At 38.7% G+C, this 19,293-nt stretch overlaps 1 protein-coding gene across 1 annotated transcript in view; it reads right to left on the bottom strand.

Annotated features, from left to right (window-relative positions):
* Positions 1 to 664: 664 nt before the first annotated feature.
* The window catches only part of ntrk1 (neurotrophic tyrosine kinase, receptor, type 1), a 105,303-nt gene continuing 86,674 nt past the window's right edge, over positions 665 to 19,293 (bottom strand). Inside the window, exons 15-17 of the mRNA XM_028791501.2 lie at positions 9,784 to 10,024; positions 8,949 to 9,107; positions 665 to 2,085 (exon numbers count right to left, since the gene is read on the bottom strand). Of these exons, the coding sequence (XP_028647334.1) occupies positions 1,900 to 2,085; positions 8,949 to 9,107; positions 9,784 to 10,024 (586 nt within the window). The 3' untranslated portion in view covers positions 665 to 1,899. The remainder of the gene's footprint in view (positions 2,086 to 8,948; positions 9,108 to 9,783; positions 10,025 to 19,293) is intronic.

The raw sequence follows: 19,293 nt of genomic DNA on the forward strand, positions 1-19,293 counted from the left end.
ACTGGCACCACAAATGGAATGAGGGGAGATTCCTGGCCTATACAGAAGACCATAATGGATGAACACTAAATGTGGAGGTATAGCTCGGCCGGGATGCTGCTTGATTATTATCCCAGTCAGGGTAGAAAATTAATAAATGGACTAAGGGAGACTGTCTGTATGACATTGAAGCCCTTCAAAACGGAACTCTTCTCCGTGCAGCACCATCTGGCAGCACTCAAGGACCCTGACTGTATTGTCCTTCAGGACTATGAATCACATGGATCTCTACAGATGTCCATACTGGGGCCATGCTAGAAGAGCACTGCTATATATTGTACTGGAGATGGAACTGCTCTTAATGGACAACCCCCAAACCTCTGACCCCCTCCCGGTCATTCCATTAAGCTTCCACCCCAACTGGGATAAAAATCAAGCAGCATCCTGGCCGGGCTATGCCTCCATACCTAGTGTCCATTCATTAAGATCTATATATATAAACTATTGCCAAATACTTAGTAGCTTCAAAAGTTGCATTTTTGGAGTTTTTTTCATGAAGGGTAAACAAATATTTAAAAAGAAACATTTCCAACAGAAAGGTGACATATAAAACAACAATCTGTTCATTTTATTAGAAATCTGGAAAGATTATGAATGACAAACTACAGTCAGAAAGTGAAGAGCATTTATTGTTGTTTACCTGACATCAATAATACAATATGGACAGCTTTCTAGTGTGATTAATTATTTTTACAGAATGTTTGTAGTTTTTTAGGTATCTGACAATACTTGTAGTTTTGATAGATTCATCAAATGCTTTATTTTATTTCTATTTTGAGTTACTTCTTCACCACCTCAGAAAATACCATAAGATGTACAACATCTAAAAACCTCAATTAGCAAATTGGGTTTCTAGATATTACCATACCTTTTGAAACATCCTTAAAACCAATGCCCAATACAATAGTTCCATTTGAATGTGTTAGAGTGCTTTAGTCAACAATGGGGCTTTTTTTCCCTGCAGCTTTGCCATTCAAAGTCGGCACATGGACGTCTGTTACAGCTTTTGTCTGGTGTCCACATTTATTCATTCCCCAGTCTTAGCCAGAATCCCTTGATTCACTATGATTTTTTTTATCTTTTCACAGACTTTCTGAAGAATGAGATTCCTGTCATCTTTAACAAAGGAATGCTTCTTTTCCATGCACCTTAAATGTTCTTCATTTCTATACTCCGCTGTATTTTTTATTCCTGGGCTATGAATCCTTCTTGGCACTGTCAAGCAAATCTCTGACCAGTATCTGATGATCAGACATGTTTAAGTTTTCAACAGTGAGGTTTACTCTAAAATTTCATTCTGCTGGTATCTCATACTCTTTCAGAACAGACCCATGCACAGTATTCCTTGTTCTGTTAATATGATCAAATATACCTTTAAATATGACTGGTAAAAGCACACATCCCTGGACACATACACACACACATAAGGTTGATACCAGTATTAAAATCAAGCACATCAAACATAATAACCAGAGTATGACTGAAAGCAAATGAAAAAAAAAAAATTTTCCCCTATGATCTCAAAAAGCAATTTAATTCCAAAAATCACAGTTAAACATTCTTTTCTTCAGTTTTAGATCAAAATTTATCTTTAACAGATACTGCTTCCCAAAAAGTGCTCCAACACAATTTCCTACTAGGTAATAATAAGAGGTCAGAGAGTTTGGTCCATCCTTACGTTTCATTTGTTGAGGATTCTAAAAAAAGTATTATAAGCATGGCCATCTCCTTTTCCATTTTCAAGTCTGTTAGCAAAAAGGAACCAAGGGGATGAAACGCAAAGGACTTGTGGCCACACTGGTCATGAACCAGTTATCTTCCAGGTGTAGATTATATGAATGATCTCTCCAAGGACTGTAATTATCCCAAGATATCCAAGTAGACAGGCGGACTCTTGACCAGTGCTGTCAGACGATCGTAGATTTCTTTTATGCTCAATCTTTGCTGGGGCTCCCTCTGCCAACATCCCTGCATAATGAGATACACCTCTTTGGGACAGGTACGGGGGCGCTCCAGTTCTCGGCCTTGTGTGATGCATTCGATGGCCTATCAGAAGAGAGCAGTAGAAAAAAGATGTTTTACCTTCTGATTCTTAGCATTGGTCTTGATATGTCATACACAGTAACAAAATTAAACCAGTACTTCAGGATCAGTTAAAAGTGGAACAGCCATCTGCTCATATAAATAAGATTATTACATTCAGTTTTTATGATGATATGCGACACTGATGAAATCAGAAGGTTCAATAAATTGATTTAACATACTTGACGGATATACAGATACATGTATCGAAAAGTGTTTACAGTTTTTTGTAAATCATTTTCAAATATTATAATACATATCAATCGGCCACAACATTAAAACCACCTGCCTATTGTGTAGGTCCCCCTCTTACCATTAGCTGCAGCAGATCCTTTAACTCCTGTATATTGTGAGACGGGGCCCCCATGGATCAGACTTGTTTTTCCAGCACATCACACAGATGCTAAATTGGATTGTGATCTGGGGAATTTGGAGGCCAACTCTTTGAAATGTTCCTCAAACCATTCCTGAACAATTCTTGCAGTGTAACAGGGAGAATTATCATTGCTGAAAGAGGGCACTGCCCTCTTTAGGTAGTCGGTACAAGTCAAAGTAACACCCATGTGAATGCCAGGACCCATAGCTTCCTAGCAGAATATAGCTCAAAGCATCACACTACCTCTGTCGGCCTGTCTTCTTCCCATAGTGTGTCCTGCTGTTATCACTTTCTCATGTAAACGACGCACACACATCTTAAGGGTCTTAAAGAAAACAGGATTCACCAGGCCAGGCCACCTTCTTCCATTGCTCCTTACTCCAGTTGTCATACTCACATGCCCATTGTAGGAGCGTTCAACAGGAGACAAGGGTCAGCATGGGCACTCTGTGGCTGCAAAGCCCCATATGCATCAAGATGAGATGCACTGTATGTACTGACACCTTTCTGTCATGGCCAGCATTACATTTCTCAGCGATTAGTGCAACAGCAACAACAACTCTTCGGTGGGATCTGACCAGACAGGCTAGCCTTCATTCTTCATGCGCATTAATGAGCCTTGGGCTCCCATGACATGGTTGCAGGTTCACTGGTTGTCCTTCGTTAGACCACTTTTGGTAGGTACTAACTACTGCATACAGGGAACACCTCATAAGACCTGCTGTTTTGGAGATGCTCTGGCCCAGTTGTATAGCCATCACAATTTGACCCTTGTCAAAGTCACTCAGATTCTTATGCTTGGCCAATTCTCCTGCATCCAGCACATCACCTTCAAGAACTGACTGTTCACTCACTGCCTATATCCCACCCCATGACAGGCCCATTGTGGTTTTAATGTTGTGGCTAATTTGTCTATATTTATATAGAGTCCTGCTATACACCTATTAGGTAAGGTTTCCTGCTTCCTGAGAATCTGAAATGGAAGAAGTGAGTACAGAAAATTGACACATTGCATAACATAACCAGTGTTGTGCATGAACTAGTTCAAAAGAGCATGTTTTTCTAAGAATGGTGAACTTAACGTAGCGTATTTGCAAATGAAGAACTTGAACGTGAGCTAGTTCAGTTTTATATGACATTCTGGATTTGGTTTAGTTCCAGATTAAACGTTTTGCCTTACCCTGTAATGTAGGGGTGGAGTCTAATCCGAATATGGTATTCGGATAAGCACAAATAGTGGATTTTTACGAATATTTATTTCGTACGAATGTTTTGCCATTTATTTGTATTCAGAAATAATAATGTAAAATCAAATAGGCAGTGTCTGTGTCTGCCTGCTTGTGCTTAAGCTGCACCCCCGCTTTCGCTTTTAGGAAAATGTACTTCGCAAGGCCACTTTATATTTTTCCCCATTGGACATGTAATATGTGATGCATATTTTGACTGGCAGCGTAATAGGTTAGTTCACCTACACGCTGGTTCCAGAGTCACCATTTGTGTCACACGGTTGGAAATAGAGCAGTAATGTATATGTATATTTGCATCTATTTAATTTCTTTTTTGACCTGGAGGATTTTAGCATGTATTGTTATACGTGTTTGTTGCTACGTATAACTCAATAAAGTGTATATATTTAAATAAAAAAAGTCTTCATAATTGTTGTATTTTATTCAAGAACACTGTAATAACCTAATATAAGGCATGCAAAATTGAAAAAAGTAAACTTATGGGTCATTTATTCTCACTTCTTAAAAAATACAAAATGAACTGAACATGAACTAGTTCAAAATTGAAATGGTGAACTATGAACATGAATTTATTCATTTTAATTTGTGTTAACTGGACTTTGAACTAGTTCTCGTGAGGTGTGAACTTGCACGATACTGAACATAACAGTCTTAAACCTGCTTCATCCAGTTAAGGTTTGTAGGGGGTCACATTCTGCAGGGGAAGCACTATACTCAAAGCAGGAACTAGCCATGGACAGGACACCAGTCCATTCACAAAACCCACTGATGCACACACTGGACCAGTTTGAAATAACCAGTAAATCTAACATGCAGTACATCTTCGGGATGTGGAAGAAAAACTAAAATACCTAGGAAATTCCCATACATACTATAAAAACCCTGGATGCCGTACACAGACTTTACCTGCTTTTCATATAAATGGCAGACACATGTAATTTGATTTGATAAATATCAAGCCCCACATCATTAAAAATAAACACCTGTAATTTGCAAACTTCACACACACAGTGTCCAGGAGGGGGTCAAATCCAGAATGTAGGATCCGTAAGGCTGCTAAGCTACTCAATAATCAATAATCCATTAATCTATCCAGGGTCGCTGGGCAGTAACCATGGCGTGCAAGGCAGAAACAAGATCTGGACAGACCAAAAATCCATTTCTCTATTAATTTCAGTTGTCCTGCAATATTGAATGGTAGTAAACAATAGCATTTCTGTGTTGACAGTATTTTATTGGTTAAAGGTTTATAAGGTCATTATGTAGAGTACAATGAAATTCTTACATTACCTCAACCTTTGGTCTTCCTTACCTAAGAAATCTCAGAATATATTCATATACTTAAAAAGTGAACAATTAACCACTGTAATAAATGATCCACTACAAAATGACAAACATCCATGGCTCTCAAATCTACGGAGATCTATCAGTACTAACCACTATGCCATAATGCTAAACTAAAGGTGAGAGATGGATGAAATCATGACTAACTTCTTTCTTAGTGTTAATGTGCTTGAAATATCTGCAGGACTAAAAAGTAGAATTTTTGATTTTTATATATGAGAGATGTTAAAAATGTTTCTGCACTTTTATATTATCATTGGAAACGATAGGCGGAAGGAGTAGTAATTAGGCATTAAAAAGTTGGTACGACACTGGGAAAATTGCATTATAAACAATGGTGACTATTTAGAAAAGTGATGGAATTTGTTTTTGAAATTCTTAATAAATAAAGTTTAAAAAAAGCACGGAAACTTTTTGAACATCCCTCGCATAAAAAGTAACCTCCACCATGGAGGATTTCTCATTTTGTTGTTATACAACATTAAATCGTGGTGGATTTAATTAGCCTTTTTTGACACTAATCAACAGAAAGACTCTTTAATGTCAAAATGAAAACAGATCTCTGCAAAGTGATCTAAATTATTTACAAAAGTAAATGACACAATAAGCTATCACATATGTACCCCCCCCCCCCCTTTCAAGTCATTATCTAGTAGATGCACTTTAGCTTTGCACATCTGGACACTGCCATCTTTTCCCATTCTTCTTTGCTCAAGCTCTGTCGGGTTGCATGGGGAATGCTAGTGAGCAGTCTTTTTCAAGTTTAACCACACATTTTTAATTAGAATGAGATAAGACCTCTAACTCCTCCACTCCAGGACTTTAACATTGTTGTTTTTAAGTCATTCCTGTGTAGCTTTGGCTTTATGCTTGGGATTGTTGTCTTGTTGGAAAACTGATTTTCTTCCAAGGTGCAGGTTTCTTGCAGACTGCACCAGGTTTCCCTAAAAGATTTGCTGCATTCATTTTACCCTTTACCCTCACAAGTCTTCCAGGGCCTGCTGCAGAGAAGCATCCCCACAGCATGATGTTCCCACCCTAACGCGTCACAGTGGAGAAAGTGTGTTTATGGCAATGTGTACTGACATTTAGTCTGTTCAATTTTGGTCTCATCAGACCTTAGAACCCTGTTCCAGCTGACTTTGGAGACTCCTGTGTGTCTCCTCCTGAGGCTGTTTATGTGTTTCTATAACAGTGACTATATGTTCAACACTCTCCTGTGACTAGCAGAGCACCTGAGCAAAATTTGTTGCAGGCACCGTCTGTCTAGTCTGAATCACTGTAGCTTGTACATCCTTCAGACTTATCACAGATCACTTGGTGGCTTCCATCACTAGTCTTCTTCTTGCACAATCACTTGGTTTTTGTAGACAGCCTTGGTCTAGGCAGATTTAAAGTTATGCCATACTTTTTAGATTTCCTAATGACTAATTTGACAGGATTGCAAGGAATCTTCAGTGGCTCAGATATTTTCTTGTCTCCATCTCGTGACCTATGCTTTTTAGTCAGCTATTCAATAAGATGTTTGCAGTGCTCTTTTTGTCTTCATTGTTTAGGTCAGGCCATGATACTGTCTCGCCGCAAGTTAGGACCTCCCATATGCAGGTGCATTAACACTACACTCAAGCAAACCCCTTCCACTACAGACAGGTGATCTCCATTTAATAATTATGTGACATCTAAAAGCAATCGGCTGGACCAATGATGAATTAGGTGTGTCATAAAAAAGAGTGATTTGCAGTTTATATGTAATTAATATAGACCACATTGCAAAGATCTGTTTTCACTTTCACATTAACAAGTCGTTTTCTGCTGACCTTTGTCAAAAAAACTTGATTAAATCCAATTATCTCAATGTTGTATAACAATAAAATGTGACAACATCTAAGAGGTGAATACTTTTTAAAGTCACTGTAAAAAAATGAGTAATTAATAAGTATAAAAAATTAGAATGAATGGCATGGTTGGACAGTGAGGAGCCCAGTCCTCGTTTCTCAAGGATACAGCATCCTGAGTTCAAATATTGTGCTTTGTGTCTTTGTCCATGTGGAGTTCTCTGCATGCTTGCATGGGTTCTCCTTGGGTTACTTCAGTATTCCTTTTATAACCCTGAAGACCTCCATCCTTTGTTGTTTGCCAATTCCAAACTGACCGTGTGTGAGCTCCCGCACACGTGGGTTCTGTGATGTCTTGGCACCCTGCTCATGGCTGCTTCCTGCCTTGCGCCCAACGCTTTTCAGTTAGACTTCAGCCCTCATGAGCTCAGATTGGATTGAGTTGATTCAGAACTTTGATTCATAGATGGTTTCAGTGAGGCATAGGGAAACAGAAGTAAGAGCTAGTACAGTATACCTCCTGCAACTAAGGTTTAATTATCTTCTGGGTTAATGTCTCCTTGAAGTTTCTTCCCATATCTCTGGAGGTTTTGTCTGAATATCCTCTCACCTCCCAAACATCTGCATACATATTTAACTTAATTGCTACAAAACATGAGTTGGAGTACATTGATTTTGGTGTGATTTGGTTTATTAGGGTGGGCAGCAGCTCTAAACTGCCTGAGTATGAGGGAACACAGGGTGTGCATATGTGTGTGTGTCCTTTAATGAAGCAGCATCCCATCAAGAGCTGATTTCTACTGTATACTTAGGTTTCTTTCCACGTCCCAATGATACAACACTGCAGACTGTAGATTAACCCTGAATGAGTGTGTGTGGATGGCACTCCGTTCAGGGTTCAAGTCCAGGGTTCATGCCTGTCCTGTGCATAATCATCTCAGCTTATGTACTGCCCACTACAACTCTGAATTGGAAAGTGAGTGAGTAGTACAGATTACACTTAAATTGTTTTAAACAAAATTCTCAAGCTAAATTAAAACTGATAACTAGCTTTACTCAAATTAAGAGAAACTGCTATTATTTAGCTGCTCAACTGATAACCCTCTGTCTTCTACTTTAGATTTTTTATAATACTCAAAGCCAGGTATTGATTTTCTGGACCTTACACAATCAAACATCAATATGTAAAAAATGTTGTTCTATCTATCTATCTATCTATCTATCTATCTATCTATCTATCTATCTATCTATCTATCTATCTATCTATCTATCTATCTATCTATCTATCTATCTATCTATCTATCTATCATACACTCCTTTCTACTGACATGTCAATTAGCCCCAGTGTCAGTCTAGTCTAATAAGCTCAGATAGACCTGGAAAATTCAATAAAGTAAAATGAAATTAGAGTTTAGCAAGCAACCTTCGGGAATGTGGAGATAGTCCTTATTTTCCGTAACGGAGCCACCGCAGTCTAGGGGAGTCCAATAAATAACTGGATCACATTTCAGCAATTATTATTGTTCTGTACTAAATATAAATATAAGCTTTTGTACACTCTTTAAACATCAGTTGGTTATTGTCAGGGCTTTTATAAAAGACAAGCAAAACAAGACAAGAAGGCAAAATAATACCAAAAATTAGTAGTAATTTGTTTAAAATACAGTATATAAATTATCAAAATGTTGAAATTTTGTTTAATGTAAAAAATAAAAATATTAATGATTCAGTGAGTCTATGAATAATACTTTTTGTATTCAAATTAAATGATCAATTTGAAACAAATAAAAACATGAGGACTAGCTTATATAACAATCAGTGCCTCAACATATTCCAATAATTCCTTTGACTTCCATATACAACAGCTGGTGAGGTGTGAACCTTGCACAGTCTGTCTGTAACAGAATTATGCATCGAAATTGTTGTGGCACTTACTTACTTGATTTAGGTTCAAATTTTGTGAATTGTGTCTTTAAGTAATTTTAAAGGTATCATGAGCACTTTTTTACTAAAGTGAAACATCACCTCATTATTGGACAGCTGATACCAGGGTTGTTTGCCATATGTGAAAATTTCCCAAAGAACGACTCCAAAACTCCAAACATCACTCTCAGTAGTGAACTTCCTGTACATGATGCTCTCTGGAGGCATCCAACGAATAGGCAACATAGTACGACCTCCAACCTGGAGAGAAATCAACCACAGAAAAATAGAGTAATAACTAAGACAACAATAACATTCTCCAGCCCACTTGGTCTACTAGATAGTTTATTATTATTATTATGTCACTGTGTACTGGGGACAACAGTATTCCTAGACCACTGGACCCACTATCTACATAGCTTCCTTTTGAGCTTTGTGTGAATCCTGTAGAAGAACCCTTCAAGTGAAACATGCAGCCCTCAAACATAGAATGACCACTCCAGCACATATAGTTAATAAAGACAGTGCCAGTAAAACTGCTGAATTATTTGGATATAAAATGTTGGGGTCTCCAGTTAGTAGTTTTCACCTTTTCCACTTTGATTTTTGATCATTGTCTTTATGTGCACTTAAAACAATAAAAGGATAGCTTTTTTTTTGCACCTTAAGCTATGTCTGCATTCCTCAGTCACTTCTGGTTTCCGGACATGGGTTCTAATGCATGGAGCATTACAGGTACAGTTTGTTTAGATAAAGTGGGATAGTTTTCCGTGTTTCTAAAGGAAATCCGAGCAATTTCACTTATTCATTTTAGTCATATGAAATTGGTTGAGAATTATGGGGAGGATCATGTGGAAATGCACTGAGGTCTTGTGCTATGTGATGATGCACCCAACATATCTGAATCACAATAGTCATCACTTTTCATGCTTCTTACCCTGTAATAGTCTGTGCTGTAGATATCTCGGGACATGCCAAAATCCCCAATCTTGACCACAAGGCCTTCTCCAACAAGACAGTTTCGAGTAGCCAGATCTCGATGCACAAAGTGAAGTGATGCCAGATAGACCATGCCTGAAGCGATCTGTGCCGCAATCTGCAACATTTGAGGTAGTGTCAGTTGGCCAAGCAGTGGGACCTTTCCATCATCTAATATTCGGGCATCAGGGCCATGAGCTCTGTAAGTAAGAGTAAAAGAAATAAGTTATATACATAAATTCTAAATCTTAATTTTAAATTGATCTTAAATACTGTACATTTATATTGCAGGAATATAATATTGGAATTACATTATTGTATATTTCTTAAAATAATCTAAATGCTAAACACAATTTTTAATTCCATAGAAATCATTTTAAATCTAAAATAATAACAGCAATATGCATTTACATGTCTCTAAAAAGACTGAATTTATGTCAGTTTAATTTAATCGCAGTATAAGCAGAGCTATAAAAAGGTGGCTCTCTGATTAAGCTGTCAGTGTATTAGCTAGTGTGCAGTTAGGATGATAGCATAATCATAATCTTAAAATGCAGCTCAACAAACCATAAGCATGTAAGTTAAATTTAGGTAAATCAACATTTAATGGATATCTTTAAACATTTACCCATGGTTCCCATTTAATGTTTTAGTACATAATGCAGTATATATGTATATTTTAATATACTAACTATAAGCATATAAATTAAATTTAGGTTAATCTGCGTATAATGGTTATCTTTAAACATTCACCTATTGTTCCCATTTACTGTTTTAGTAATTAATGCAGTATATATTAGAACATTAGAACACTCTAGACGAGAACAGGCCATTCAGCCCAACAAAGCTCGCCAGTCCTATCCACTTATTTCTTCCAAAAATAACATCAAGTCGAGTTTTGAAAGTCCCTAAAGTCTTACTGTCTACCACACTACTTGGTAGCTTATTCCAAGTGTCTATCGTTCTTTGTGTAAAGAAAAACTTCCTAATGTTTGTGCAAAATTTACCCTTAACAAGTTTCCAACTGTGTCTCCGTGCTCTTGATGAATTCATTTTAAAATAACAGTCCCAATCCACTGTACTAATTCCCTTCATAATTTTAAACACTTCAATCATGCCACCTCTTAATCTTCTTCTGCTTAAACTGTATAGGCTCAGCTCTTTTAATATTTCCTCATAATTCAACCCCTGTAGCCCTGGAATCAGCCTAGTCACTCTTCTCTGGACCTTTTCTAGCACTGCTATGTCCTATTTGTAGCCTGGCACACAGTACTCAAGATGAGGCCTCACCAGTGCATTATAAAGGTTGAGCATAACCTCCTTGGTCTTGTACTCCACACATCGTGCTACATAACCTAACATTCTATTAGCCTTCTTAATGGCTTCTGAATACTGTCAAGAAGTCAATCGCTTAGAGTCCACTATGACTCCTAAATACTTCTCATAAGGTGTACTCTCGATTTTCCGACTGCCCATTGTGTATTCAAACCTAACATTTTTACTTCCTTTGTGTAATACTTTACATTTACTGTCATTAAATTTCATCTGCCACAAATTTACCCAATCCTGTATGCTATCCAAGTCCTTCTGTAATGATATAACGGATTCCAAATTATCTGCTAATCCACCTATCTTGGTATCATCTGCAAACTTAACCAGCTTGTTACTTATATTCCTATATCTAAATCATTCATATATATTAAAAATAGCAGCAGCCCTAGCACTGACCCCGTGGAACACCACTCTTAACATCGGCCAATTCTGAAGAGGTTCCTCGCACCATCACCCTCTGCTTCCTGTGTCTGAGCCAATTCTGCACCCATCTAAAAACATCACCCTTCTTTTAATTTGATGCCCAACCTCTCATGTGGCACCTTATCAAATGCTTTCTGAAAGTCAAGATAAATAATATCTGTAGTACCCGGATGGGGGTGGTACCTAGCCGGGATGCCCTAGAAGACCGTAGGAGGGCTTGTGCCTCCTCCAGACCTCGAGGGGGTGACCACCCTGGGGACCATGGGTACAGAGCTGGGAAGCTCGACCCTGTAGCGGCCTGTGGTCACCGCCAGGGGGCACCCCAATACCAGTAGGACCCTGGACCTCAGCACTTCCGCCACACCCGGAAGTGCTGGGGGGAAGAAAAGAGGGGACACCCGGAGTGCTTCCGGGGATACAGCCAGCATTTCAGCCACACTGGGGAGTGTTGGTGGGAGATTGCCGGGGACACACCTGGAGCACAACCGGGTGCTTATTTAAAGGGGCTGTCTCCCATCGGGGAGTGACATGAGTCGGATGGAAGACGTTCAAGGTCTCTGGAGGAGAGAAGGAGGAGGTCTGAAGAGAGAGAGAGAAGGCATTGCTTATTGGCCTGGACTGTGGGGTATTGGGGTTTGTGAGCTGATTTTGTAATATGGAAGCCCTAAATAAACGTGTGGGGTGTAATTTAAATGTGTCTGCCTGTCTGTGTCTGGGCCAAGTTCCACATATCATATGCTCCACTTTGATCGTATCCTTTTGTTGCCTCCTCATAGAATTCCAGTATGTTAGTAAAATACGACCTCCCTCTTCTGAACCCATGCTGACTGTTCCTAATAACTTCTGTTCTTGACAGATGTTGCTCAATCTTATCTTTTTAATAATTCCTTCCATTAATTTGCCTGTGATGCATGTTAAGCTTACTGGCCTATAGTTGCTTGGATCTGCCCTGTCACCCTTTTTATATAATGGGATGATATTTGCCATTTTCCAGTCCTTCTGAATCTCTCCAGTGTGCAGTGACTTCCTAAAAATATGTGTCAAGGGTTTTTATATGTACTCACTAGCCTCCTTAAGAACTCAAGGATAAATATTATCTGGTACTGGTGATTTGTTTGATTTCAGCTTATTTAATCTGAGCAGCACTTCTCCCTCTACAATTTCCAGATCCCTCAGTACCTCCTTAGCAGTCCCGTTTACCTCTGGGAGGTTATCCACTTGCTCAATGTAAGTTTAGGGCATCCGCTATTTCATTGTCTGTATCTTTTAATTCCCCTTTACTATTTCTGATGCACTTGACCTCCTCCTCCTTATAATATGTACTGTATATTATAAATCGGCCTACCTCACATTTCCTCAGAGGTCAACTGTATGATGCAATGTATGGACTTGGGCAGAATATTGGATTTTAGATTAAACCAAATGCTCCTTTAAACTCCTTCAGTCTCCATTGTCTATTCAGTGGAAATAAAGTGTATATGAAATGAATAATAAAATGTATTAATTTCTTTGGATATTACTGATGCCTCATAAATCCTGCTTCCATGGTTTAAATCCTACAGCTGGTTGTCATTTTTGTGGAATTTATGCATTCTCCTCATGTCTGCATGATATTACATAGTAGGAAAAACGAAACACAGAATATGCCTGACTTTATGCATAAACCCGGCATATATATTTTTCACAAAAAAAGACTTGCTGAAGCCTACTAATAAGATATATCCTTCCATATTTCATGTCCTGCTTTTGTGATAATTGTTTGTCACTTCTTGTTAATAGCTATTACTTCATTTCTTACTATATTTGACTTTTTGGAATTATCTCAAAACATTATTTGCCTCTATTCTGACTGCAAACCAAATACTGATGATGAAAAATACTGTCTGCAATAGTTACAGCAATATAATTATAAAGTAAAGTGCACTTTTATATTTATTGAAAACTGTAACTACAGTACATAATAGAAACCAATATGATTAGCAAAGGACAAACCACACAGCAATCTAATTTTTTAGTCATAATAGGTAAAAAATGTTTTAGATGTCAATGACCAAACAGTTTATGAAATTATTAAGTAAAGGACAAAGCTCCCTTAACAACATATGGAAGGGTAAATAGCAGGCAACTGCACTGAGCACTTTTAAACTTTCCCGGGAGTCTCTTCTGAAGAGCTCGGTGACAGTCCCATGGGGATGAGAATCCTTTGCTATCCACAGTCCTCTCAGACAAAATGATGGCATCAGTTTTTCAGCATTGATTGCTGTAACCTCAACCATTGAATAATGTGAATAGTGCTTTCATTTTTGCATATACATTTTATACTTTAAAAAAGTACAACATGGATGTAATGAGAAATTTAGCAGATGTAGATTGTTAAAGGGATGCTTAGCCAGGAAGCATATGAAATACAGTAGTTATCATTATTTAATTAAAACTCTAAAGATTTGAGAAATTCAAAGAGTAAAGTAATTTCTGGTAATATTCTGAACTTCTGTATATATGTGTAGCAATTTGGATATCCATTGCATCATAATAATAATTTCCAAATATTCCCATGACTCCAGTCCTGCTAACCTGAACAGGACAATTATGTTAAAAATGGATGAATGCCTGCACAAAAGGGTAAATATTTTTTGTAAGTGTAAGATTTTTTTACCATGTGCACATTCTTAACCTCACCTTTAAATTTCATTTTCTTATACGAGGAACCACCTGTGTCTATACACTCTATCATAGACCAGAGTCCAGTTTGTGCCTTGTGATCTTTTCTGCCAGAATGCATTTTGCTTCCAGGTGATACCCATGATAAAAAGTTTATTGATGTTTCATCCATCCATTATCAAACCCGCTATATTCTAACACAGGGTCACGGGGGTCTGCTGGAGCCAATCCCAGCCACCTCAGGGCGCAAGGCAGGAACAAACCCCGGGCAGGGTGCCAGCCCACTGCAGGGCACACACACACACACACACACTAGGGACAATTTAGAATCGCCAGTGCACCTAACCTGCATGTCTTTGGACTGTGGGAGGAAACCGGAGCACTCAGAGGAAATCCACGCAGACACGGGGAGAACATGCAAACTCCACGCAGGGAGGACCCGGGAAGCGAACCCAGGTCTCCTTACTGCGAGGCAGCAGTGCTACCACTGCACCACCGTGCTGCCCCTTATTGATTTCTTTAGGCATAATTTAATGATGGATTATTTTAAGTATGTATATTAAGTGCAGTGTACAGTGGTACAATAATTAGTATGGATGCCCCCTGGATTCAGTGACACATTTTTGAGGCCTGTCCCTAGTTTCTTTCTGTATGGAGTTTGTATGTTCTCTCCATGTCTGCATGGACATTTTCCCAGGTGCTCCAGTTAAGTGAGTTATAGAGGGTGGGCCAGTACTTCTCTAGTCAACTGAAACAGTAAGTGTGTTTCTGTGTGTGTGAGTAGGTCCTCTGATGTGCCAGGGTCCTGTTTTGGGAGGGTTCCTGCCTTGTCCCAATCCTGCTAGCAAGGGCTTCTGCTCTCCACAACCATGAACTGATAACATTGGGTTTCAGAATGTTATGTAATGTTGTTAGCTACTGTATAAATTGTCCCCTTATCATTGTGACTGGTGGAAGTGAGCTTGCTCTGCAACTGATCCTATCCATGATGGACTTCTGCTTTTCACTCACTGATACCAGAACAGACTCTGCCTTTTTGTCCTCTCCAAGTAAGGTATAATAACTACATAATACACCTGCATCTGACTTAAACATTGCAAGAATACATTGGAAAAATTTTATTAGTAGGAAGAATGAAGTAAAATACAAAATAACTGAAAGAAGACTGATTTTTTTAATCTAAAGCTAATCAGAGTTATTCATTACTATTTGGAGATCCTTTTTGTAACTGATACGCCAAGTGATGTATTTTGGATTTGCACTTCAATTTCTGCCAAATGTATCTTCAAACCATGTGTAACACAAGAAAAAGCCGGCCATGAACATTTAACCAATGGGCCTTCTATTGATTAGATTTACTGAGCCAATTGACTAATGAGTTCACTCCAGCAGCTCAGTAACATAATCTTTATACAATAGAAAATGACAATGAACTCAGGCTGCTTATGTTCTCTTTGTATGTTGTTTAAGCATCTGCTTTCACAAGTGAGAGTGGAAAAACTTCCATAAAGAACCAGCACAAATCAAGGACATAAAGATATGATATAAACTTCTCAGTAACTTCTAGAAAATAATAAACAGTGCATATTTCACCCAAGTCCTTTAAGTAATTCAGGAAATAAGGATTTTTGCAGTCACTTTTGCAATGTACGTTTTTTAATTGCTTTCTTTTATTGTTTTTTTCATTAATTAACAAATGTAACAAACTGATACTTAGTGCACTCAATATCAACTATATGCTATGTCTTTGTAATTATATTATTGTTTATTATTAATTAGATTCAGTCCCAAGGTTTTCCCTTGTACTGCCATATTTTCCATTAGTACTATATGACACAAAATGTGATTTTTTTTAGTAGTACACTGAGAAATTAAGTTCAAGTGAAGAGACCACCATAGATACACCTACATATACTACTATATATTACTCTCTTTCTCTCTCTCTCTCTCTCTCTCTATCTACATATTATATATATATATACATATGTACACACAGCCACAGCCACAGCAATCTATTGTGACTGCCATTCTGGATGAGACAGCATCCCGACTAGGTTGGAAGTGGGCTCCTTAGCTGCAGCAGGAGCCCATAATGGAAGGACAAAGCTGGGTTGGCCTGCTGACCAGAGTGAATGCCACTTCCTTGATAGGATTGGAGGCCTGCATGGAAGTACAGAGGGTGGCTACTTCCCCGAGTTATGTCTATCCCCTGTGCACACAATGACAGCATTCCATTGGTGGTACTCCCATATAGATACCTGCAGGGCAGCTTGGGTCCAATGAGACAGCCCTGTCAGGGTTCTTGGGGGCCACCAGGCACAGCTGCAGAGGAACAGTATACAGTGCATCCGGAAAGTATTCACAGCGCATCACTTTTTCCACATTTTGTTATGTTACAGCCTTATTCCAAAATGGATTAAATTCATTTTTTTCCTCAGAATTCTACACACAACACCCCACAATGACAATGTGAAAAAAGTTTACTTGAGGTTTTTGCAAATTTATTAAAAATAAAAAAACTGAGAAATCCCATGTACATAAGTATTCACAGCCTTTGCTCAATACTTTGTCGATGCACCTTTGGCAGCAATTACAGCCTCAAGTCTTTTTGAATATGATGCCACAAGCTTGGCACACCTATCCTTGGCCAGTTTCACCCATTCCTCTTTGCAGCACCTCTCAAGTTCCATCAGGTTGGATGGGAAGCGTCGGTGCACAGCCATTTTAAGATCTCTCCAGAGATGTTCAATCAGATTCATGTCTGGGCTCTGGCTGGGCCACTCAAGGACATTCACAGAGTTGTCCTGAAGCCACTCCTTTGATATCTTGGCTGTGTGCTTAGGGTCGTTGTCCTGCTGAAAGATGAACCGTCGCCCCAGTTTGGAGCAGGTTTTCATCCAGGATGTCTCTGTACATTGCTGCAGTCGTCTTTCCCTTTATCCTGACTAGTCTCCCAGTTCCTGCTGCTGAAAAATATCCCCACAGCATGATGCTGCCACCACCATGCTTCACTGTAGGGATGGTACTGGCCTGGTGATGACCAGTGCCTGGTTTCCTCCAAACGTGACGCCTGGCATTCACACCAAAGAGTTCAATCTTTGTCTCATCAGAGCAGAGAATTTTCTTTCTCATGGTCCGAGAGTCCTTCAGGTGCCTTTTGGCAAACTCCAGGCAGGCTGCCATGTGCCTTTTACTAAGGAGTGGCTTCTGTCTGGCCACTCTACCATACAGGCCTGATTGGTGGATTGCTGCAGAGATGGTTGTCCTTCTGAAAGGTTCTCCTCTCTCCACAGAGGACTTCTGGAGCTCTGACAGAGTGACCATTGGGTTCTTGGTCACCTCCCTGACTAAGGCCCTTCTCCCCCGATCACTCAGTTTAGGTGGCCGGCCAGCTCTAGGAAGAGTCCTTGTGGTTTCAAACTTCTTCCACTTACGGATGATGGAGGCCACAGTGCTCATTGGGACCTTCAAAGCAGCAGAAATTTTTCTGTAACATTCCCCAGATTTGTGCCTTGAGACAATCCTGTCTTGGAGGACTACAGACAATTCCTTTGACTTCATGCTTGGTTTGTGCTCTGACATGAACTGTCAACTGTGGGACCTTATACAGACAGGTGTGTGCCTTTCCAAATCATGTCCAATCAACTGAATTTACCACAGGTGGACTCCAATTAAGCTGCAGAAACATCTCAAGGATGATCAATTTTGAGCTTCATGGCAAAGGCTGTGAATACTTATGTACATGTGCTTTCTCAATTTTTTTACTTTTAATAAATTTGCAAAAACCTCAACTAAACTTTTTTCACGTTATCATTATGGGGTGTTGTGTGTAGAATTCTGAGGAAAAAAATGAATTTAATCCATTTTGGAATAAGGCTGTAACATAACAATATGTGGAAAAAGTGATGCGCTGTGAATACTTTCCGGATGCACTGTACCTTCTGCAAGGCAGTGACACTGGAAGTACTCCCAGGTCTGGAATTAAAGAAGTCTGTTTTCCAGCACCAGTGGTCAGATTCAGGACAGAGGTAGATGAGACAAGGAGGAAAGGAAGACAGTAAGTGTAATATATTAATTTAAAAGAGAAAATGATTAATATTACAAATACAACAGAAATCTAATAAAACACTAGGCACAAAATTATAAACACTCACAGCACGGTCCAGTTTTGCAGATGCAGAAGATGTTGGTATAGTTATAAAATGAAATCCCCTGTGAACAGACTACTGAAAGTTATGTAAAGTTTTGTCCTATCATAATACTGATGTATGTTAAGATCTGTAGAAGTTCAGAAAGTTCCCATAGATATTTTCTAAGTCAGAAGAATTCACACGAATAAACCAGCACAGGACAAGAACAAAAATCCAGAAAAAAACTGTAAACTGATGAGTGTAATTGTGCAGTAAAAGTTTTTGAAACAAAAAGACACCATTGATTACAATCCTTCTGACTTCTTATAGTTAACTTTTAAAGCTAGCAGGTCATTTTTCACCCAGCAGCCCTTGCGTTAACTGCTTAAGCTTCCCTATGGTGCAGTGCTTCACCAGTAGTCCATTTAAGTACCAGGGCTATAGCATCATCAGTGGCTTTCCACAATACTGTAGGTCACAAAATTCACAAAATAATGTCTTTTTAATTACTGATGACAAACCCACAAAGAGGTGTATCCATGAATCATAAACCTGCAAGGGCTGACCAGTACCTGTATTTACTTCATGGATTACTTACGACACCTAGAGTGCTACAAGACAACAACTTTCTCTACCATGATTTTTTTGTTTTTTTTGTTTTTAATGCCTAATTTAAATTATCCTTTGTTCATTCTTTCCATTTATAATTCTTGTAATCCATTGGGTGTTTACACTACTAGCACAAACTGATTTTTCATGCACTTCAAATCTCAAGTTTGGAATACGAATATTACCTGGAATAGGCATTAAAACAGTTACAGGTGGCTTATTGAACCATTTGTTAAATTTTTTAGTTACTAGTCACCAGGCACTTATTTTCTATTACATTTTGAAATGATATTATAGTGATATGCAATACCACT

Source organism: Erpetoichthys calabaricus, chromosome 2 (assembly GCF_900747795.2).
Source record: "Erpetoichthys calabaricus chromosome 2, fErpCal1.3, whole genome shotgun sequence".
NCBI classification, from domain to species: domain Eukaryota; kingdom Metazoa; phylum Chordata; class Cladistia; order Polypteriformes; family Polypteridae; genus Erpetoichthys; species Erpetoichthys calabaricus.